At 41.4% G+C, this 20,850-nt stretch overlaps 1 protein-coding gene and 1 long non-coding RNA gene across 10 annotated transcripts in view; one reads left to right on the top strand and one right to left on the bottom strand.

Moving 5' to 3' along the window:
* ANKFN1 (ankyrin repeat and fibronectin type III domain containing 1) overlaps positions 1-18,908 on the top strand; it is a 603,208-nt gene extending 584,300 nt beyond the window's left edge. For 7 of the 8 annotated variants that reach the window (XM_045044941.1, XM_045044939.1, XM_045044942.1 and 4 more), the window contains one exon: positions 11,474-18,908. In XM_045044941.1, coding sequence (XP_044900876.1) covers positions 11,474-12,270 — 797 coding nt within the window. In that variant the 3' untranslated portion in view covers positions 12,271-18,908. The remainder of the gene's footprint in view (positions 1-11,473) is intronic. The other variant, XM_045044940.1, reaches the window with a different exon arrangement.
* LOC109494315 lies at positions 1,732-11,723 on the bottom strand. 2 transcript variants are annotated; one of them, XR_002149078.3, is made up of 3 exons: positions 11,584-11,723; positions 3,655-3,761; positions 1,732-3,524 (listed from the first exon to the last, which is right to left on the bottom strand). It is a non-coding gene; the product is annotated as an uncharacterized LOC109494315 (long non-coding RNA). The 2 variants fall into 2 exon arrangements; XR_006589761.1 differs by having other exon boundaries at positions 11,454-11,592.
* Positions 18,909-20,850: the final 1,942 nt, after the last annotated feature.

Here is a 20,850-nt window from a genome sequence, read left to right as displayed (position 1 = left end):
GTAGCTACAAAAATGCTTGGGATTCCCTAGACAGAGTAGTTAGAGTATGGAGAGGAGAGTCTGAAAGGATCCCCGTGGAAAGAACAGCAAGACTTTTTAAAGCAGGAAGAACCCATCAGAAGAAGATAAAACAACAACAACAACAACAACAACAAAAACCCAGAGAGTAGTGTCACAGAAATTAAAGCATGTCAAACAATAGTGAGAGCTTAAACAAAACTGAAAAGCTTCTATTGGGGTCGTTTATTTTATTTTCAACAAGGGAGTCATCCGTAATCTGGAGATAGCAGTTTGTGCAGGGAAGGAGATATAAACTGAACAGAAGTAGATCAGGAAGTAAATGGGAGGTAAAGGAATGGGACCAGTAAGGATACACTCTTCAAAATCTTGGCTGTTAAAGAGAAGAGTGAGGGAGGGCAGTAGCTAGAGAGGTCTGGGGTTGAAAGCGCATTTTTAAAAGGCAGGATAGATATTCCCTCTGCTGTTCGACAATTTACATAAATCTGCAAACAACTCTTCCATTCTACTTCCACCTTCATAGCCCTTACCTGCCCTCTGCTCACACAACTTTCCCAGAGTTTTATCTTCTCTTGGCCACGGGGTCCTAAGAAGGTCCCCCTTGGCTGTATGAGGGTGGCCTCTCCTGTGCCACAGAAGTGCTAAACTCTCATATTGGCCAGATGACAGGTTACACGCACTCTCTACTGGGAGGATCTGGCCAATTACATTTGGATTTTATTATTAATCTAAAATGTGAGTGATCATCATTCTGTTGCTTAAAATATAACTCTCTCTTGGGTCCATTTATTTCTCTGAAGCCAAGATTCCATGGGCTGTGAAACACAAAGACGTGGAGGGAAGCAAATGAAAAATGGAACCCAGTGACAAGGAAACAGTTGAGAGCTTGGAGAAGCATTTCGTGGTCAGATCCCCTCACAAAAGCAAAAGCATTTCAGAGCAATGAAATCTGCTCCTACATACTCTAGCCTCTGCACTAGTGTGGCTACTTTTATTTGGAAACCATTTACAAAGAGGAAAAAGTCCAATTTAGAGAAACATCTCCAGTGGGTTGCTCAGAGAGCAAACTTTGCAATACAATTCCGTTCTGCGTGGGTAGGGTTCACCTAACTTCTGAGGAGCTGGCTGGAAATACAGAGCCTATCACAAACCTGCCAACCCAAGATTCTGTTTTAAGCCTGTGGAGCACCTTGGATTTGTTTGTGTATATCTGTGTGCGGGGGGGGGGGGGGGGGGGGGGGGGTGGGGGGGGGGTGGAACTCTTTAACTTCCCATTTCTGTGTGGTTTTCAAACACAAAGTAGAACTCCTCCGAGTCAATTAAAATTAAGCATCTCCCAAGGACCCAAGGGGGAAAGTTGGCTCCTAAGAAAGGCAACTCATGGCAGGGGGTGGAATGATTTGGTCCATCACATGTGTATTTTCTCTCCCACTCCTTTTCTGTGGGTACAGTGGTCACAGGCAGCAGCAATTTTTTTTTCCGATACTGCTATTTCTCCTAGTGACACATGGGTGAGGCAACAGAGGGGAGGGGGGTGTTGTTTCCTTCAGATGCATTTGAAGATTATTCTGATCTTCCAATCTGGTAACCTTTTTCCAGATGATTTTAAGATCATTACAGTATAAACTAAACAGTTCAGAAAATCAGCAGGAATCTGAAGATGTTATTTCTCTTGGTAAATTAGAAGGTGAACAAATCCCTGAGGTTCTCCCCATTTATTTAAATTCTTCATTTATAAATTATTTAAATTCTACTCAACCACAGTGGAAACAGATTCAATGAAGCACACAAAAAAGTACAAATTTGGACACTGATACATTAAAAATGTGAAGATAGATTTTAGGGCAAATATTGCTTATTATTCCTTTCTTTCTGTCCTGCCATGCCCCCTGCCTTTAAGAGAAAGGCAATAGCTTTAAATCAATTATTCTTTCCTGAAATGTCATCTCTACATAACGCCCTCAAAATCCACATCAACTCTACTCTGCTGTTGTTGGCCTGAGCCACAGAGACCAGGAATTGCAACACCCATTACAATGGCAAAAAGGCCAAGCTTCCTAAGCCAGCACTAATACTATGGGCAGAACTTTCATCAAACAGCTCCTGGGTCAGTCAGAGGGGAAACACAAGGTTCTACCAATGCTAGCCTGCCCAGTGGGCCCTGTAAGGGAAATTGAGGAGCACAACCAGGTTTATTAAAATAACAACTGGGCAAGGTGCCTACAATGCTTAATGGAGCATATGGCCTGGATCTGGGGATGGAAGCTGCACTTTGCATTCTTTTCCAGGAAGAGAGGGAGTGGCAGTGGCCTAAGTCCCTGGAAACTCTCCTCAGTGCCCTGGCTGGCATCCTGGAGATTTTCCCAGCTTGTTCTGGGAGGGGTATCCCACTCTAAGCAATAGGTTCCACTAAGTCTTATAATAAATAATACAACCACCATGGAAGTCAAATATTTAGATTCCTACTAGAACAGTGTTTCCCAACTGTGGGTCCATGAAACGACAAGATAATATTTACCACTCCATACCCAAGCCTTTTTTCCCTCTCCTTGGGTTATGACAGTTACAACCAGCTCTTCTTTTAATTTATCTCCTATGTCTCTTGCTCCTAGGGGCTATGGTAAAGAAGTTAGTTATATCATTTACAAATTCACTGCTAAATCTAGGTCAGGAAATACAGCACTGAACTAGATCACCACCAACACAAGACACCATACAAGAGATTATTGTTCTCCTTTATTATCAACAGCATTCTCACAGCAAAGTCTTGAAGTTTATCTGATTACTGGTCTATATTTTAATGAGTCACCTCTTGATAACGTTTTCTAGTTATTTTCTCAGTATTTAAGGGTAGGAAGGCACTTGAAGTATTTCTAACAATCTAACTTAATCATCCTGGCACCTGTGAAGATACGCAATATAATACCGACATGCTGTAGAGGAAGAAAGGTTCAGAGGGGCTAAGTGATTTGCTCAAGATCAGATACACAGTCAAGGAGCAAGATAGGACTTCAGCCCAGGTTTGTCGGATTTTAAGACAGTTGTTCTTTCTGCTACAACTAGGCTGACCCTTAAGTCAAGCATCACCAAATATGAAACAAAATAATTTAGGTGACTGTTTTCAGGAATTTCTATGGCAGATTATGTAAATTAGCTCTTTCCAGGCTGCTTTCAGTATTGTTTTTAAGAGGCAATCAAATCTCACAATTCTTTATGCTCCCAGATTTCAATATTTATTTTAGTTTCAATCAACTCAACATAACTTATTTTACTTTGTATGCAACAGAAATAGCACAAGAAGCGAATAATACAATGATAATTAAGTTGCAGTCTTGTTAGGAGATCCTCATGGCCTGCTCAAATGTCAATGTTCAGATTAGATGATCTAGAAAATACAGAAGATTCTGCATGCCCCTTTGCTTGACTCCTTCTTTGGTCCATTCCTTCACTGCCTGACTTCTTCAACATTTACTGAGCAGAAGTAAATAAGACATAGTGTATGCCTTCTGGAGTTCATAGTTCAATAATGGAGATAAACATGTAAATGAATAGTTTATAATAAACCTTGATAAATGCAGTAACAGAGATATAAATAAAATGCCATAAGAGCCAAGAGAACGGAGCAACTAACTTTACCTGAAGGAATCAGCACAGGCTCTTCCTGGGAGTCTTAAAATAGGATTCCCCATTGAAAATTAGAAGGTCAGACCTTTGAAGCACACCTTCATATACTCCTTAGTCCCCTGCAAACAATAAATGTTCACTATTTGTATGCTGAGAGGTCAAAGTATAAACTGCTCTTGCAGAGTGTTTTACCTGACTGTGGGCTGGAAAGGGAAAGAAAGTGCCACAAACTCCTCAGCAATTGCTTATAGTTACAGTCATATTTACTATCAGACTTCTAGTGGATTTAATGGTGGCCCTAAAATGATTATGTTCGTGTCCGAACCCCCATAACCTGTGAATGTGACCTTATTTGGAAAAGGGGTCTGGGTACACAGGTAATTAAGGATCTTGAGATCATCCTGGATTATCAGGGTGGGCCCTAAATCCCATGACAAGTGTCCTTACAAGAGACAGAAGAGTCTATATGAAGACAGAAGTAGATATGGGAGTGATGCCCCACAAAGAACACCAACAGCTGGAAATGGCAAGAAAGCACTCTTCCCTAGAGCCTCCAGAGGGAGGGAGTCCAGCACAAATGACACCTTGACTTCAGACTTCTGGCTTCCAGGGCTGTGAGAGAATAAATTTCTGTTGTTTTAAGCCACCCAGTGTGTGGTGATTTGCTATAGCAGCCCCAGGAAACTAATATAAAACTTAACATGTTTCTCTAACAGCAGCAATATCGAGAAGCTCTTACTAAAAGTTGAATTAATGTAACTCAGTGTGCGTCCCACACAAAGTAGATTAGGTAACGAGGTCCCGGCCCTCAGGAAGCTTCCATGGAAAGCCATGAAAATGCTACAGTGGGGGCACCTGAGTGGCTCAGTTGGTTAAGTGTCAGCACAGAGCCCACTTTCGATCCTCTGTCCCCTTCTCTGTCTGCCCCTTGCCCAGGCACTCGCTCTTTCTCTCTGTCTCAAAAATAAACGTTAAAAAAAAAAAAAAATGCTAAAGTGCATAGGAGCATGGCAGGCCTTTGGAGACAAATCTGCAGGCGAGTTTCTATCCTGCTACTTACCAACTGTACATGAATTAGAAAATTTAATAAGCCTAAGCTTTAGTATGTATTCTTACCTGCAAAATTAGAATTGTTATAAGCATTAAATAGGATAAAGCACCTAGAATACTTAGCATAATGGCTGGCCCACAGTAAGCACTAAGAAAATGTCATTACTATTGTAGACACATATGAATACATGTGGACAGCAGAGTAGACAATACTGACCAGATAGAGAAGGAAGTTCAACTAAAGTCAATTCTTTGGATCTTATTTCCAGCCCAGTTTCAAATCTTCAGTTAACCTCTCTTCTTCATCACAACGATGGCACCTGTTGCTGTCATCATCAAAACCAGCTGATAGTTCCGAGACCCTATTCCTGGTGGTACCCAATTTTTCTCACAAAGGATGAGAAAAAGTGCTCTCTAAAACTTGTTTTAAGATTATTAAAGCCGTTCAGCCCAAGCCGTTATGCAATTCACTCCTTTTAACTTGAAAATCTCTTTGTATCTATCTTCTTCCCTACCTCATGTCCTTCCAACTTTTTCACCAAAAACCAATGCCAGCACTGGTGCTCACAAGTGACCACTTCTTGTTATGTCCGTTAACCTACCGTTCTTCTATCTTTAACAGTTCCCTCTCCAGTGGTCCCTCCTCTACCCACAAACATCTTCCCCCAACCTTGCAATGCATCAGGCTCCCATCCCATCTCCTCCAGGGATATCTTGGCCAACCTCTCAAGCTTAATCTGTCCCAAATTAAATTTACCATCTCGTCTACTGCCCAACCCAACCCAAATCTACTGCCTAACCCTGATGCAATTTAACTCCTCTGGTTTAATGCTGATACTATCATTCAGACACTAAGCCTTGAAACCTGCTAGTCACTGCAGGGCCTTTACACTTGCCTCTCCAAGTTGTCTGGAGCACTTTTTCCTCAACCTTTCACATAGCTGGTTCCTTCCAATCATTAACATCTTACCTAGACTCCCTTTTCTACAGGGATTCCTCCCTTAGCTACGTTAGCAAAAGAACCTTCCTCCCAAGTCACTCTCTAGCTGAAACCCAGTTTCATTTTCTTCACAGAACTTTGCACTATCTGAAATTAATCTTATGTGGTTTTTTGTTTTTTTTTTTTTTTTTACTTATTTAATCCTTTCTCTATGCACTGTGTAAAAGCAGATACCATATCTGCCTAGCACAAAATACATGCCTGGTAAACATCTTTGAATAATTTTCCTGGATTTCTATTTTCCTCCACATAAGCACCACTCTTACACAGCCCCACAACCTGAAAAAGGTAAATATTTAAAAGAAACATAGCGGGGTGCCTGGGTGGCGCAGTCGGTTGAGCGTCCGACTTCGGCCAGGTCACGATCTCGCGGTCCGTGGGTTCGAGCCCCATGTCGGGCTCTGGGCTGATGGCTCAGAGCCTGGAGCCTGTTTCCGATGCTGTGTCTCCCTCTCTCTCTCTGCCCCTCCCCCATTCATGCTCTGTCTCTCTCTGTCCCAAAAATAAATAAAAAACGTTGAAAAAAAAATTTAAAAAATAAAAGAAACATAGCTTGGACCACAGCCTTCTCATTGGCCTCCCTGCTGTCTGTTTCCTCTCCATCCAATTCCTCTTATATCCAACCTGCTACATAATTATCCTAAATCACACCTCTTGTCAATTACTTCTTCAAAATTCTTCAATAGCTACTCATTGAGTACAAAATTCTTCAACAGCTTACTCACTGAGTACAAAATTAGGTACAATCCTTATCTAAGATTTACTACTCACTTCTGGCTCCACCCTGCCTTTTAAAAAATTAAATTCTCTCTTTTGGCCATTTATTTTGAAATAGAAACAGTAGGTTGCAAAGAAATGTACAGGAATTCCCATGTACCCTTCCCCCAACTTCTCCAACATCAACAACTTACACAGCTCTTGTACAATATCAAAACCAAGAAGCTGGTACAATCCATACAGCTTATCCAGATTTCACTAGTTATGTATACACACTTGTGCATGCATGTGTGTAACCGTGTGCATGCAGATGCACACAAGCACTCAGGCTCCCTTGTATAGCTCTTGTATCACATGTATATTTGGGTAATCACTACCATAACCAAAATATTCAACTGTACCATCACCACAAAACTCCTTCTGTTCCCCCTTACTCATCCCCCCATCCCTACCCCTGGCTACTACTATCTATTCTCCAGCTCTATAATCATTTCATGAATGTTACATAAATTGAATTCTTTATTTTTACTGATAAGTAGTATTCCATAGAATGGATGTACCACAGTTTATCTAACAATTCATTCACTTAAGGACATGTGGGTAGCTTCCAGTTTAGGGATAATACAAATAAAAGTGCTATGAACATTCACATACACAGTCCTGCATGAAAATAGTCTTAATTTTCCTAAGATAAATTCCCAAGAGTGCAACTGCTGGCATCTTACTTTTGTAGCCTCACTTTTCCAAAATTCCTCCTGTTCCCATATCACAGTCAAATAAGACTACTTGAACTGTTTCCTCTTCTTCTCTGGTTTCTAATCCTCTCATCATTTGCATATTTATTATTAATAGCTGCCTAAACCACTTTTTCAAAGAGGATGAAGAAATAAATTAATTTATGGGGTGCCTCAGTGGCTTATTTGTTGACTCTTGGTATCAGCTCAGGTCATTATCTCACCGTCATGAGATCGAGCCCCATGTCGGGCTCCTTTCTGAGCATGGACCCTGCTTGAAATTCTCTCTCTCCCTCTCTCTCTCTGCTCCCTCCCTCCCTCCGTCCCCCTAAATAAATAAATGAACAAACAAACAAACAGTTATTTACATGAAGGAAAAAATAAATAAAAGATGATGGAGTATTTTATCAATCCTGTCCCACTGAAATGTGATCTCTTTCCTATAAACCTGCATCATATTTGCTAAACTTCTCTTATAAAATGTATGTTCTACCAGTCTCATAGATGCATATATGCCCTATACTTCCATTACAACAGTAAACTCCCTGGAGACAGATCATTTCTTATTAATTTCATATTCACTCTGGCACCAAGCACACTGTTTCTGTTCTAGCAGGAGCTCAAGCAAAACAGAATCTTCATTGTTGAATGAATGGACGAATTAAATATATTTGCCCTAAGAGGGCTCTGATTTAACCAGGAATCCAGGATGTTATATTTGCATTAAAAAAGACAACTAATAATACAAGTCTATACAGGCTAAGTGCCAAAGGACAATAAAAGCAAGAAATGTTAGAGAAGTGCAGAGAAGGCAGCAATCTTTTCTGGGGCAGTTGAGGAATGCTTCTTAAAGAAGGCTATTTTTGAGGGGAACCTTGAACAGATGAGTAGAACTCAGAAAAGTAGAAAAGGGAGTCCTTTTTGGTAGACATTATTTAAGAACAGTATATGGATTGATCTCATTCTTTGTAGCTTCTGGATAATATTCCACTATACAGATGTGCCCAAAGTTTTAACCTATTCTCCTGATAGTAGACATTTAGTATGCATCAGTTAGAATTAAGTTTGGATCCATGTTACGGAAAATCCAAAAGGAGTGTCATACACACAAGATACTTTATTTCTCTCGTGTGAAAGAAGCCCACACGTAGACAATTCATTGTTGGTATGTGGACTCCATGGTCTTCAGACTCCATGCTCCATTTTTCACCTCCACCACACTAGCATATGGCTTTTTTTCCCAGGGTTGCCTTATGAGCCTAGCCAACACATCTTGTTACAGGCAACTGAAAGGAAAGAGAAAAAAAAAGGGGCCTACCTCAGAGCTAAGCCAGCTCCCTTTTTGCAGACTTCCAGAAGTTTCACACAATACTTTCAGTTCTACATCACTGGCCAGAACTTAGTTATATGGCCATACCTAGCTGAAAGGGAAGCTGAAAAATTCAGTCTTTCACATGAGTGCATTGCTGTCTCAAAGGAAATTTAAGATTGTAACCAAAAAAGGATAATAGATATTGGGTAGCAGCCAGCAGTTAGAGAGAAAAACTGATATCTTGCCCTGCCAATGAGTAAGCACACACATCATCTTCCATAGTCAGGAAAAAGAGAAAGAAAAGAAAATGAAGCACTTCACAACCTGACCCTGAAATAAACAAACAAGCCAAGAAAGAAGGAAAGAAAGAAAAGAAAAGGATTACATCTGGTTCTACTTCCTAAAATAGAAGAAACTTTAATCCTGTTTGTGTAAATTACTAATTCCCTTACAAAACAAAATTTTTCCCTGGAGTCTGCAATATTCTTATGATAACCATGTCCGATTTCCCACCATGAACAAAGTAACTATAACCTTGTATTCCTGTGGGTTTTTACTTTAAATACCTGTTGTATTTTTTAATCAGCAAGCCAGTCCTGAAGTTGGACTCCCTCACAGAACTTTGCAAGTAAGCTATTTTTCTTAAGTGATTTTTCTTTTCCTAATACTTTGGTGCCTCTAAGTCTTCCCTCACAGCAGTCTCAGCCACAGGATTATTTCTTATTTTCACTATTATAAATCCCACTGCAGTAAACAGCTTGTAAATGCCTCCGTGTATACACAGTGACAATTTCTCAAACATAGATATCTAAAAAAGAACTTGCTGGGACAAATGATATGCACATTTTTAATATAGTCTACTTAAAAATGCTATTGGCAGAACGGTACTAGTTGATCACACCATCACTATATGAGCATCCCTGACTTCCCACACATCAACAACACATGAGAGTATCCCTCTTTTCATTTTTAGCAAATCTGATAGGCAAAAACATGCCTTGTTGTTTCAACCTGCATTTCCCTAGCTACCACCTAGTTGGTAATTATAGTCTATCTAGGTTGAACATCTTTATTATGTTTATTGACCATTTGTATTAATTATTCTTTGAAGGACGGGTTATCATCTGCCCATCTGGATGGTCTTCTTATGGATTTGGAGAAGGTCTTTATATATTCTGGTTATTAATCTTTTGTTATACATATTATCACAGTTTTCTTCCAATCTATCTCTTACCTTTTTACTTTGTTTATAGTGTCATTTGTTTTACAAAGTATTAAACTCTGATGTAGTCAAATTTAGCAGCCAATTCTCTGACTTCTGGGATTTTGTCTTGCTTACAAAGACCCTGCCACCGCAAAATTACAAATGTATTGTCTTCTATTACTTGAAGGGTTTGCCTGTTACATTTAAGCTGCATGAAATTTATTTTTATATATGCTATAAGGTAGGATTTTCTCTAATTATTTTACTAAAGGGATAACCAATTGTCCCAACACTATATCCTGAAGATCTATCTATCTACTCCCTTACTTTGGAATATTATCTTTACCATATGTTAAATTATCACACAGAATTAAAACTATTTCTGGACTTTACTTTTCTGTTCTATAAATCCATCTGCCCATTTGTACACCAATACTACAAAGTTTTAGTTGTCAAAACTCCGTAGTATTTTTTGATATCTGGTAAACCAGAAATCAGGCTCCTCCCTATTGTATCTTTTAAAAAGGGTGGGGGGCACCTGAGTGGCTCAGTCAGTTAGGCCTCCAACTCTTGATTTCATCTCAGGTCATGATCTCACGATTCACGGGATCAAGATTCTCTCTCTCCCTCTCTCTGCCCCTATACCATTCCCGTGAGCACTCACAAGCTCGCTCACTCTCTCTCTCTCTCTCAAAATAAATAAACTTAAAAAAAAAAAGCTGGCTGTTCTCATAAATTTTCTCTTCCAGGTGACTTTAAACATCAGTTTACCAAATTCCTTTCAAAAATCCTACAGAGATTTTTTTTTTTTAATTGAGATTGCCTGATTTGTAGATTAGCAGTTTTTCTTTTTAAGAGAACTTGCATGTTTTTAAATTAGCATGTATGTACCAACTACCTATGTTGGGATGAGTTCTGTGGGAATTCAAAGCATTTTTAAGACATCCTTGCTCCACAGTAACATACCATCTGATTGAGGGGGGGAAATAGATATAAATAATGAGTGCATTAAATGATAAATATCTTTAGAATTAAAGTTGTGGCTCATTTATGGTCACTATAGTATGCACTTTGAGGCTTATTTCTGCCTGTCATTTTACTTCCGTTTTTGTTTTTTCTTTGGCCTTTTTTTTTTTTTTCCTTTTTAAACACCTGACAACTAGGTAAATATTTATAAACATAATTGATTTATACCTTAGTCATCCTAGGTAAGAAGTTCTATTATCATTCCCATTTTACAGATAAAGAAACTGAACCTCAAAGAAGTTAAGTAACCTTCCCAAGATCACAGAACAAGTAGGTGGAGGACAGCTAAGATCTGAAACTGTTTCCCAGACTTCAATCCCCATAGTTCCACCTCTTCTTCCCTCCCCCTTTTAAGTTCCTGCTACTTTGTCGAATGCAAAGCTCATCTCTGAAATAAGGATAGGAAATGAATAAATGAGTAGCATGCAATTTTTTAAACTGTTTCATCCTCTGTACAAGCCCAGCAAATAATAAAAGCGTACAGGGAGAATAAGGGCACGTTCCGCTCTGCCGCTGTCCAGGTTGGACCTGTCCCGAGTTCCTCTCCCTTTCCCTTAAGCTAAGCACAGGACTCATTACATAATTTATAGAGCCCCGTGCAAAACCAAAGCGTGGGGTCCCTTGTTCAAAAATGATTGCTACCTTCAAGAGGTAGACCGTTAACAAAGCACAGGACCCTTCTAGGCACAGGGGTGGGGAGGGCTCAACCACATGGATACTATGCCCAAGAAGCAGGCCCCAGCTAAGAGTTTCTCTCTCTTTTCTAACCTGGGTCTCTGGCTCTGTAGATTCACAGCCCTGCTCTGATGAAGAAGGCTGCTCAGAAGTCTTCCTCCCCACTGACAGCGACTACGACTCCAGTGATGCCCTGAGCCCCCGAGACCTGGACCTGGTCTACCTGTCATCACAGGATATCGCCCAGCAGGCTCTCAGCGGCCTAAGTGGCAGCGCCCCCGACGTTCTGCAGGTGCACGACATGAAGAGTCCTCTGGGATCGGGCCAGGACCCCCAAGGCCGGCCCCCGGGGCCGGATCCCGACCACTCGTGCGCCGAAGTCCTCCACAGCCTGACCCTCACCGGCTTCACTCCCAAGAACCACGCCAAGATGGCGCCGAGCGCCAGGCCGCCGCTGGGCTTCCTGGGAAAGCGGAAGCCGGCTAAGCACCAGCACTACGGCGGCTTCAGCCGCCACCACCGCTGGCTGCGCATGCACAGCGAGACGCAATCGCTCTCGCTCTCCGACGGCGTTTACACGCAGCACGTGTCTCGGGGCTGCGCCCTGACCCAGGAGCCCGCGGAGGCCGAGCGGCTGGGACCTTCCCCCGTTGGGTCCCGAGGCCTGGTTCTGGCCCACGCCGCAAGCCTCCCTGAGGAGGGGAAGAGCAGCCTCCAGGATGCGAGGCCTGCGGTACGTCGCATCTACGTGGAGCCCTACCGCGCGGCCCTGGTGGACGCAAAGCCCTGGGCTGCCTTGAGCCCGCCCCCCGGGGGCCACTCGGCCCTACCCAGCCCCACCGGCCCGGAGATGAGGCCCGAAGGCCCCGCCACCTCCCCCGTGTCAGAAATACTCAGCAGCATGCTTTAGGGAGTCCTGCAACTGGCTGTCCTGATCCACAGCAAATCCCTGCATTCTCCATCACTCTCCCTCCAGCCCGGCCCCCACTGTGTCCCCAACCCTTTTCAAATGGTTTGAAATGTTAAAATTCCAAAGGTTACAGGTTCAAGTCCCTCTTTTTTTTTTTTTTTTCTAGGATAGAGTTAGGTGGAAGTGAGAGTTGCCAGTGTTGTTCCGGGTTCAGGGCATACAGGAACTTTTGTGTCAACATGGAGTCCTGGACTATTTAGGGGCACCCATGGCTGAAGTAGGGCAGCCTAAAGAGCCACCTCAGTTCTGCAGCCGGCTCTGTAACCTGACCTTTGGGTTTAGGGCTCTTTCTTGAATTTGTGATTGATGGGGAGGAGTTCTAGAGATGAAAATAAGATTAGCATTGTTTTTCCTTCCGTTCTAAACCTTCAGAAGAGTTTAAGGGAAAGAAGCCCAGGTTGCGTCTTCAGGGCACAAAGTCAAGTAGACCTGACCTGGGTTCCCAGTCAGCTAAACCAAGTCATTCCAAAGTGCAGGGTTCTCAGTTGGTCACCAAATCAAATTTATCCATCAGCACTGATGGTAGGCCTAAAACAGATCTTTTCTTCATTTAGTGCTGTGTGGAAATCACCAGAAGCAAAAGTAGAGGATGCTTTGCTTCTAGCTTTGTCTTGCAAAGGTAAAACAGGGCAGGAAGCAGGACTTCCTGCACACTCAGCTCCCGTTCAAGCATGAAAATGGTCCTTGTATTATTCAGGGTGCAAGGAGATAGCTGAATTAAGTGAAAGCCTCAGTTAAAGACAAGACAGAGAGTGGGAGAGAAAGATGGGCAAAAATGCATTTTTTCTACAATCCTAAGATAAGTAAGCCCATGGGGCTTTGTCTCTGAAAATGATGGTGGATCTGCTTAGATTCTTAGGTGATGGAATTGTCATTGAATGAGAAAGTGCCCTTCAGATATGGCCAGGCAGCTGATGAAGTCCTTACAGACACACTGGCACATTTACTCACCCCTACATCACAGGTCATGGGACAGATTGCCCAGGGCTTGGGTTGCTGGCTTCCCCTTTTCAGTTCACCCCTTCCAAAGTCCACTTTGCTCTGAGATCAGCTGGCCCATTGGCCTCAGGGAAAATCCTCAGGGACAGAAGTCCCTGTCAATGGTTCCAAAACTGCTTAGAGACACCTGAAAAAAGTGTTTTGGTCTCAATGCCTCCCACCTGCCTTTCTCACAAATGAGAAACCCAAATCAAAGAGAAATCACACTGCATATTCCAAAAAGGCATGAGCCTTCTCTCATTTCCTGGAGCCAAGACTCATTCAGTTTACTGATATTCTAAATGGTCCTTTTCTGCTTCACAGGCATTTTGGTTAAATATTGCTCTTTATGGGCCCTACCCCTGTCCTCACAGTTCTACCATTCCTCCTCATGGGAGTTCATACAAAGTCCCCTGTTCACAATGTTATTCCGATCCCTTCCATTTTTAAAACATTTGATTTAAACATAAATAATTACCCTGGTGGAAAGGTACAGATTTGGCCCATGGCCTATGGTCATTAGAAAACTAAAGCCCAGAGCTCAATCTTTATTTTTTTAAGAGATTTTATACTCAGTGAACCACCACCCCCCATCCCCCCACCCTCTCACTGCAGAGAATCTTGAGCAGAATCACTGTGGCTTCTTTTCTATGCCTGCAAGTATTTTAAAATGCAGTTTTCTTCTGTTCTGAGTGAACTCTATGTATATGGAGTATTAGAGTTAGAAAGAACCATAAAATTAGTCTAAGTGCTTGCGTTTGTTTACAGATGAGTCAATTAAAGCCGAGAGAGGTTAAGTGACTTGCTCAAGGTCACAGAGCCACTTTAGTCTCAGAGTTAGAGTCAAAACCCGGAACCATTCCCTTTATAGTAGGTTGGCCCATTGGGAATTGGTACACACCTAGTCAACTTTTGATCGACTGTAGACTACTTACTGAATTTATAGATTATCTCTTTTAATTCCAAATTCAACTCCTTTTCTCAACCTTTACCTAACAATTTCCATTATCACAGAGCTCCTTGTTGCCAGGAAATACAAATTTCACATAACAGGCATCTAAGCTAAGTTACTTAAAAGGCAAATTTAGAGAAATGTCACTTAAAATTACATACCACATGACTCCCCTTTAATAACAAGAATGACAGTCACCTGCACTCAATTTCTATTTATTTCTAATTATAGGACAAGATTATATATGTCGAATGCTGGAATTGCCAAAACTAAGAAACCAAGTGATTCTCTGATCATGACCTGTCTGGTGGCATGAAACAAAATTTGTGACTGAATTAGATGGGAGGCATTCAGCAGGCAGCAAAAGCAGAGACCAACCCACCCTTCTGGACCCTCAGATTCTGGCACATTGGACCAAATAATGACTCATGAAGTAAAATTGCATTAAATCCAAACCCACTAACTGATATTGGGAACATGGTTTATTTTTTCACCTTCTACAAAGAAAAGAGGTGCATTCCCATGAAATGAATAATGCACATTCAATTTCAATGGGCATAGTCCACTTGAAAATGCATCTTCCTGGCAATATTCCTATACAGAAGTGGATGTTATATCCTCAGTAATTAGCCATTTGTTCAAGCAGGTTTCCTTCACTTGTACCTCCTCTTTGCAACATCTTGTGAGCCCGTTCTAGATTCCTGGGAGGGACAACTATGTTCTCTAATTCACAATCCTTTATTCATTTGTCCAGGCCACTCATTACAGACACTTTACAACATCTGAGGAGTTTTTTGTTTGCTTATTTGTTTTATTTTATCTTGATGGCTTTGTTATGTTTTGGATATGATGAACTTTTTGTCTTTTTTTTTTTTTTTTTTTTTTTTTTTAAGTCCAGACTGGGAGCCTCTGGAGGAAATATTCCTGTCCCGGGTCTTCTTTTCCATAATTTTTCTACCATGCTTAACTCTCACTTGTGTTATCCAGCTCTCATCATTTGTGAAAACGCTCAAAAGTTGTTGGCCAGGGCCCTCTCGCATGTCCCTGTCTCTATTCTAAGTCCCACAGAGAACAAAAGAACAAAGGATGAAACATACTCCCAGGCCACAAGGAGCTCACAATCTGATAGGAGTGTAGCCATCCTCACTGTACATCTTCCCTTTGATGTTTTCGAAAAGGCAACAGCCTGTCTCCTCAGCCAGGCTGACATAGGGCATGTTGGGCTAGAGATCATTGATTTCACTCTTGCTGGCTATTGAGAAGGGAAGACAGCCTGGAAAATGCAAGTCTCCAATGTATATGCTTGGCAACCATTTACAAGGCTGTCACATCCTCTTAATTGGTGAGGGGAACTGGGAGACAGTAATTAAAAACATTTACTCTAGGGAGTGGGTATTTTAAGAAGTGGGTACTTAAAGATGAGACCCATTCCATTTTAAGAACATTCACTAATGCTCAAAGCAATAATTACACTGGATAGAATGGTTCCATTTGGTTTGAAAGTTGAAGCCAGTTAGTAATAATATTCCTCCAGCCCCCATTCCTGAAGGATCCCAAAGCACTTTATGAAAAGCAATGACTGAAGCCTTGTTGTACTCCCCTAAAAAGACCTTGTCTGGGAGCCACCTGGCAAGCACCCACCCTATCCTTGCCAGGAGATCGTGCCAGACAAGTGGGAAAGAGGACTGGCCTCTCATTTATTGTTATCCTGCCACACAAAGGTACACTCTGGGGACTGCTCACCTCTTCCCTTGAAGACAGCAACTTTAGACAAAGAGGCATACTAGAAAATCCCAACCCCTTGCCCCCCGCCTGCTCCTCACACTCCACCCAAGCCGTACTCACTTTCTCTTGGAGAACTATCAACTCAAGCTGTTAAGGGGTCTGCAGTGGACTCAAGTTCCCTAGTTATGTCAACAGCACACAGAAGTCACTGGCTTCTTAAAACTGATACTGTTGGAAAGATGATGCCATTACCTGACGGTTCTCTCCAGTTTGTCTGTAGCAGAGCTACAGCCGGGAGCGTGCATCTCTTGGTATGTTTGTTTATTGAATTGTAACATACCAATCAGAGAGGGTAGTTATCAGTTAACAAGAGAACACTCTCAGAGAACTGAAAGGGCTACATCATCACTTTAAAAAGTCTAAATATTTTCCCAGATGATTCAGTGACGCAAACCTGAAACTTTTTTTTTTTTTCCTCCTGGTCATACCTTTAAGGAAAAATTTAAGGGAGCTGTTTGGAAAGCAATGATACCTCTTCATAGGTAGTAGAGTGAACAAGGGAAAAACTTGTTTCTTTGCCGGCCCCCTCTCATAAGATGTTCAAACACATGGCTTATGACTGTTAAGCTAAACTTCAACAAGGCCTTACAAACAACAAGGGTAGTGTATTTGAAACTATGTTGCGCAGTTTGGAAACTTATTCTAAGATCCTAATTCAGAGTTTTTCTGAGGTGTTGAACTTTGCCATTAGCAAAAAGTATTTTTAGAAAAATCCATTGACTGTTTATGAAGCACTGATTTTGCCATATTTCGGGTCTCTGGTTTTTCCACCACATCTGTACCCAGTGGTTATATTTGTGGGTTTTTTCAATTATTTCTTCTATTTCCATTATTAATGAATTTGTAAAATAGTTATTCAAAAAGACAGTTGGTTTTGTTTAACCATCAAATAGGTTTCACAGTCTATTGTGAAAATATTCTATTTTGATAAAGGATGTAGGAGGTTTGTTGTGGTTGTTTTAAATATCACCCCAGGGTCCTTCCCCTCCAGATATACACATTTTTTTTTTATTTTAGCAAAAGCCAATATTTAACTTAGTGGCAAATGTTATCAAGCTATTAATGCCCTTTGGTCCTCTCCCTTCAGTCCACAACATGAAAATCTGAATATGCTTTCACAGTAACTGGTAGCTGATTTATAAAAACCAAATCTGGCAAATTTTTCTCTCAAGTCTGTCTGAGTTGCTGTGTTACTTCTTGCCCTGTGACCAACCAGATGTTTGGGGATATCCCATCTACGTGGCCACAAGCATCAGTTTAATGGTTGTGATAGAAAAAAGAAGTGTATATGAGTGTGTGTGTGTGTGTGTGTGTGTGTGTGTGTGTGTGGTGGGGGGGAGGGCTGTTTCATAGAAAAAGTAATTTTTTGACGTTCTATTAGGCAGTGTTTAACTGCTTCCTGCCTCATGTGTACATAGTGATTTGGCTGATCATTGGTTATTTGTTCAGAACTTAATGTATCTTGTTGCTACGTATGCAACTGAGTGTATGTAAAAGTTCAGACTTCGGTACATTATCTGCACAATTTTGTGTGCTTTAAACCTCTGTAAATGTACAGATGAATCATGTAAGGTGTATTAAACGTGACCTCTACTCTTGAAACAATAATATTTTGTAGTATGTACTTTTGCAAACTATTTGAACATTTTAAATGGATATTGTAAATGGCCAGTACACTCGATCAAAATCAACACTGGTAAAATGCATGCCTCTTCAACCTACCAATTTATAAGAAGAGGTCAAGGGTTAACAAGAATTAAGATAATTTTTCTAATGGCAAGTATTTTTGATAATTTCCTACATGCCTAATTGTATTTGAAAGAAAAATTGTCAACAGAAGAAATCTTAGCTATCAGAGGGAATGACTTTATTTCATAAGCATTAAATAATACTAATATACTTTATATCTAACCTGATGTTATTGAAATATAGTTCATAGGAGAAGTCAAAAATATTTTTGATTCTTCATAAGATGGTTTGCTGTTTCAAGGACAGGTTCCAAGTCCTCTGTCTTCAGTGTGGAGAAATGTCAATTAAGTAATAAACTAATAGAATTGTCAGCAATTGGCTTACCTGCTGGTTTTTCCAAGTCTCAATGAAGACACACATTTTTTAGCCTCAGCTTTTAAAAACTTCTTGCTGAAACTTTGGAAGAGTTATTATTTGGGGCATCGTTTTCACAATTATCAGAAAAATCTGACCAGTTGGCCCTTGATTGATCAATAGCCTTTGGGCAATTTCTCTTGCATACCTAGTTATTGCCAAGTATTGAAAATACAGCAGCAGGCTGCCAATGGCAAATATTCTCACCTACTTGCATCCAGGAGCTTGGACACCTGAACCTTGCTCCTTCCTCCACTGCATGCATGTTTAAATGTCTTCAGTGCATTTCTGCATGTGCCCTCCTATTTCTCTATCCCTTTATTTCCAAACTCACGAGTCTCCTCCCTTACCCCTACTCCCTCTGGCTGAGATTTGAGATTTCTTCTGTTTCTGAGAACACTGCAAAGAACTGCAGGAACCTGCACAAAGGTTCTCCTGAATTCCCCAGGCCAGGAATGTGCTGCTTTGGACCATGTTTTTGTCTTACGCTATTTTACAGAATTCTTTTAAATATGCACAGGCGTGCACGTGCGCGCACGTGTGCACGCGCGCACACACACACACACAAACACACACACAAATTCAACTCTTTATTGGCATGTTTGTGGTCGGCTTTCCTGACAGCCTCAGAGGGCTGTTTTGTTGTCCTGGCCAAATGTGCTGTTTTCCCTATGTAAATTGTCATCTTTCTAAGCAAACCATTACTTTCTTTTCCTAATTCTGTCTTTGAATAAAAGTTTACCTTCTTTTTCAAACCAAACAGATGACATTGCTCTTTAATATCCTCTTTCCTCTATGAACACTCCTGGGGAGGCATTGGGGGAGGGGCAGAATGGGGAGGCCTTTCAGATTCAAGCTGCCAGGTGGGAAGTGTGCCTTCCCTGAACGCTTTGCCTTTTGACGAGCTATGCCAGGCAACAACACCTAGTATTTCTATCTGCCAACAAGAAACAACTCCTTCTTCTTTATAATAATAATTTAAAAAATTAGGTTAGGGAATTAGGCAAATGTAAAGAGGGAGTTTCTAATCAATTTACAGTGACGGGGAGAAAAATCTTAAGGAAATTCTCTTGCCCAATATTATCTGTCAAATAAGTGAGATCTTTGTAATGATTTCTTGACTGTGAGATTGCATTTCCTTTTCAAGGAGCCTATGGCATTCTCACATTTGCATAATGCTCTTTCTTCTGTCAATAATAATAAAAGCAATAATGATAATGTTCCTTATCTTGTCATAGTTATGTCAATTACTGAATTCAGGTGGAGGCCACAGAAGGGACTGGTGTTAGATACAGACTAGAGGAAGTTAGGCACCAGTTGTGCTCTACTCTAGGTAAGAGTCTCTAAGCCAAAGGCAACTGCCTCTTTGTTTGCTCATCACCTCCTCAACACATTTCACAGCTCCTGGCACAAATACCCCAGAAAGGGTGATAAACCGATGAAGAGATCTCTTAAAATCATGTTAATCCCCACAAATTGTTTACTCCATAAATAAATGGACTCAAAGGACTTTCCAAATGACTGCCAGCCTGAGGCTCTCTAAAATGGCTTGGATGGGGCACCAGGGTGGCTCAGTTGGCTAAGTGTCCAAGTCTTGATTTTGGCTCAGGCTGTGATCTCACAGTTTGTGAGACCAAGACCCAAATCAGGCTCTGTGCTGAAAGCGTGGAGCCTGCTTGGGATTCTCTTTCTCCCTCTCTCTCTCTGCTCCTCCCCTGCTCATGCTCGCTCTCTCTCTCTCTCTCTCTCTCTCTTTCTCTCAAAAATAAATAAATAAACTTTTAAAAATCCTTTGAAAACATAAAATAAAATGGCTCGGTTTCTCCTTTAGGGTGCCTCAAAAGTGTTTCTTTAGGACTTCGTGAGAAGTTGCACCCCCCATCCCACACACCGTCTCCAGAATGCTTTGATTGAGGTCAGCACACCCCAGAAGGAAGCAAGCAAAGGGCCTGGGGAGAAATCCACTTTTTCTTGTCATACAGCACATACTTCCAGACAGCCAGCACTCACCTAAGTGTCGTGATAGCACGCACAGCAACTGAGCACCATGACTGGGAAGGTCACCTATCCCAGCTGAACCCTCTGAGTTTTCTGGACCCAGAAAACCCGCAAAAAAACCTCTTATTCCAGTGCGCAAAAAGGCCAACTTTTGCACACACTATTTTCCCCATCAGGCTTTTGATAACTGCAATGTCCTATATGTTTATAAAACACTTTCCCAAGCACCATCCTATTTGAGCTTGACAAACAACCCTGTGAAGTGATCAGAGCAGTTTTATCTCTGTTTTACAAATAAGAGGCTTGGGGCTCAGTAAAGTGAGCTCCAAGTCCCAGGACTCCCGACTTTCCAGTATGCCATATACCATTGGCTTAGGAACTATGGGAAAGGAAAAACAATGCCCAAATTGACCAGTGGAAGCTCCTGCTCTGCAACAGAGCCCCTGCAGAGACAGACATGCATGGGACATACACAGATAATGACAATAAAGCACACAGATCCTTTCCCGTGAGGCCCGTGTTCTAGCTCAGTCAGGTAGTCTGGACTGCAAACAAGAAACTTTTCCTCTCTGAACTTACAAATGAAGACATCTTTCAAATGTGTAGGGTCTCTTTCAGCTTTGAAATTCCATGAATCTAATATAGTCACAGTGAGAACCTATCAGGGATGAGTAGGGGTTTTCCTCAGAGAATTTCGGTTTTGT

The sequence above is a fragment of the Felis catus genome, chromosome E1 (assembly GCF_018350175.1).
Source record: "Felis catus isolate Fca126 chromosome E1, F.catus_Fca126_mat1.0, whole genome shotgun sequence".
NCBI lineage: Eukaryota > Metazoa > Chordata > Mammalia > Carnivora > Felidae > Felis > Felis catus.
Note: the sequence above shows the minus strand (reverse complement) of the source record. Positions and strands in the feature narration are given on the sequence as shown.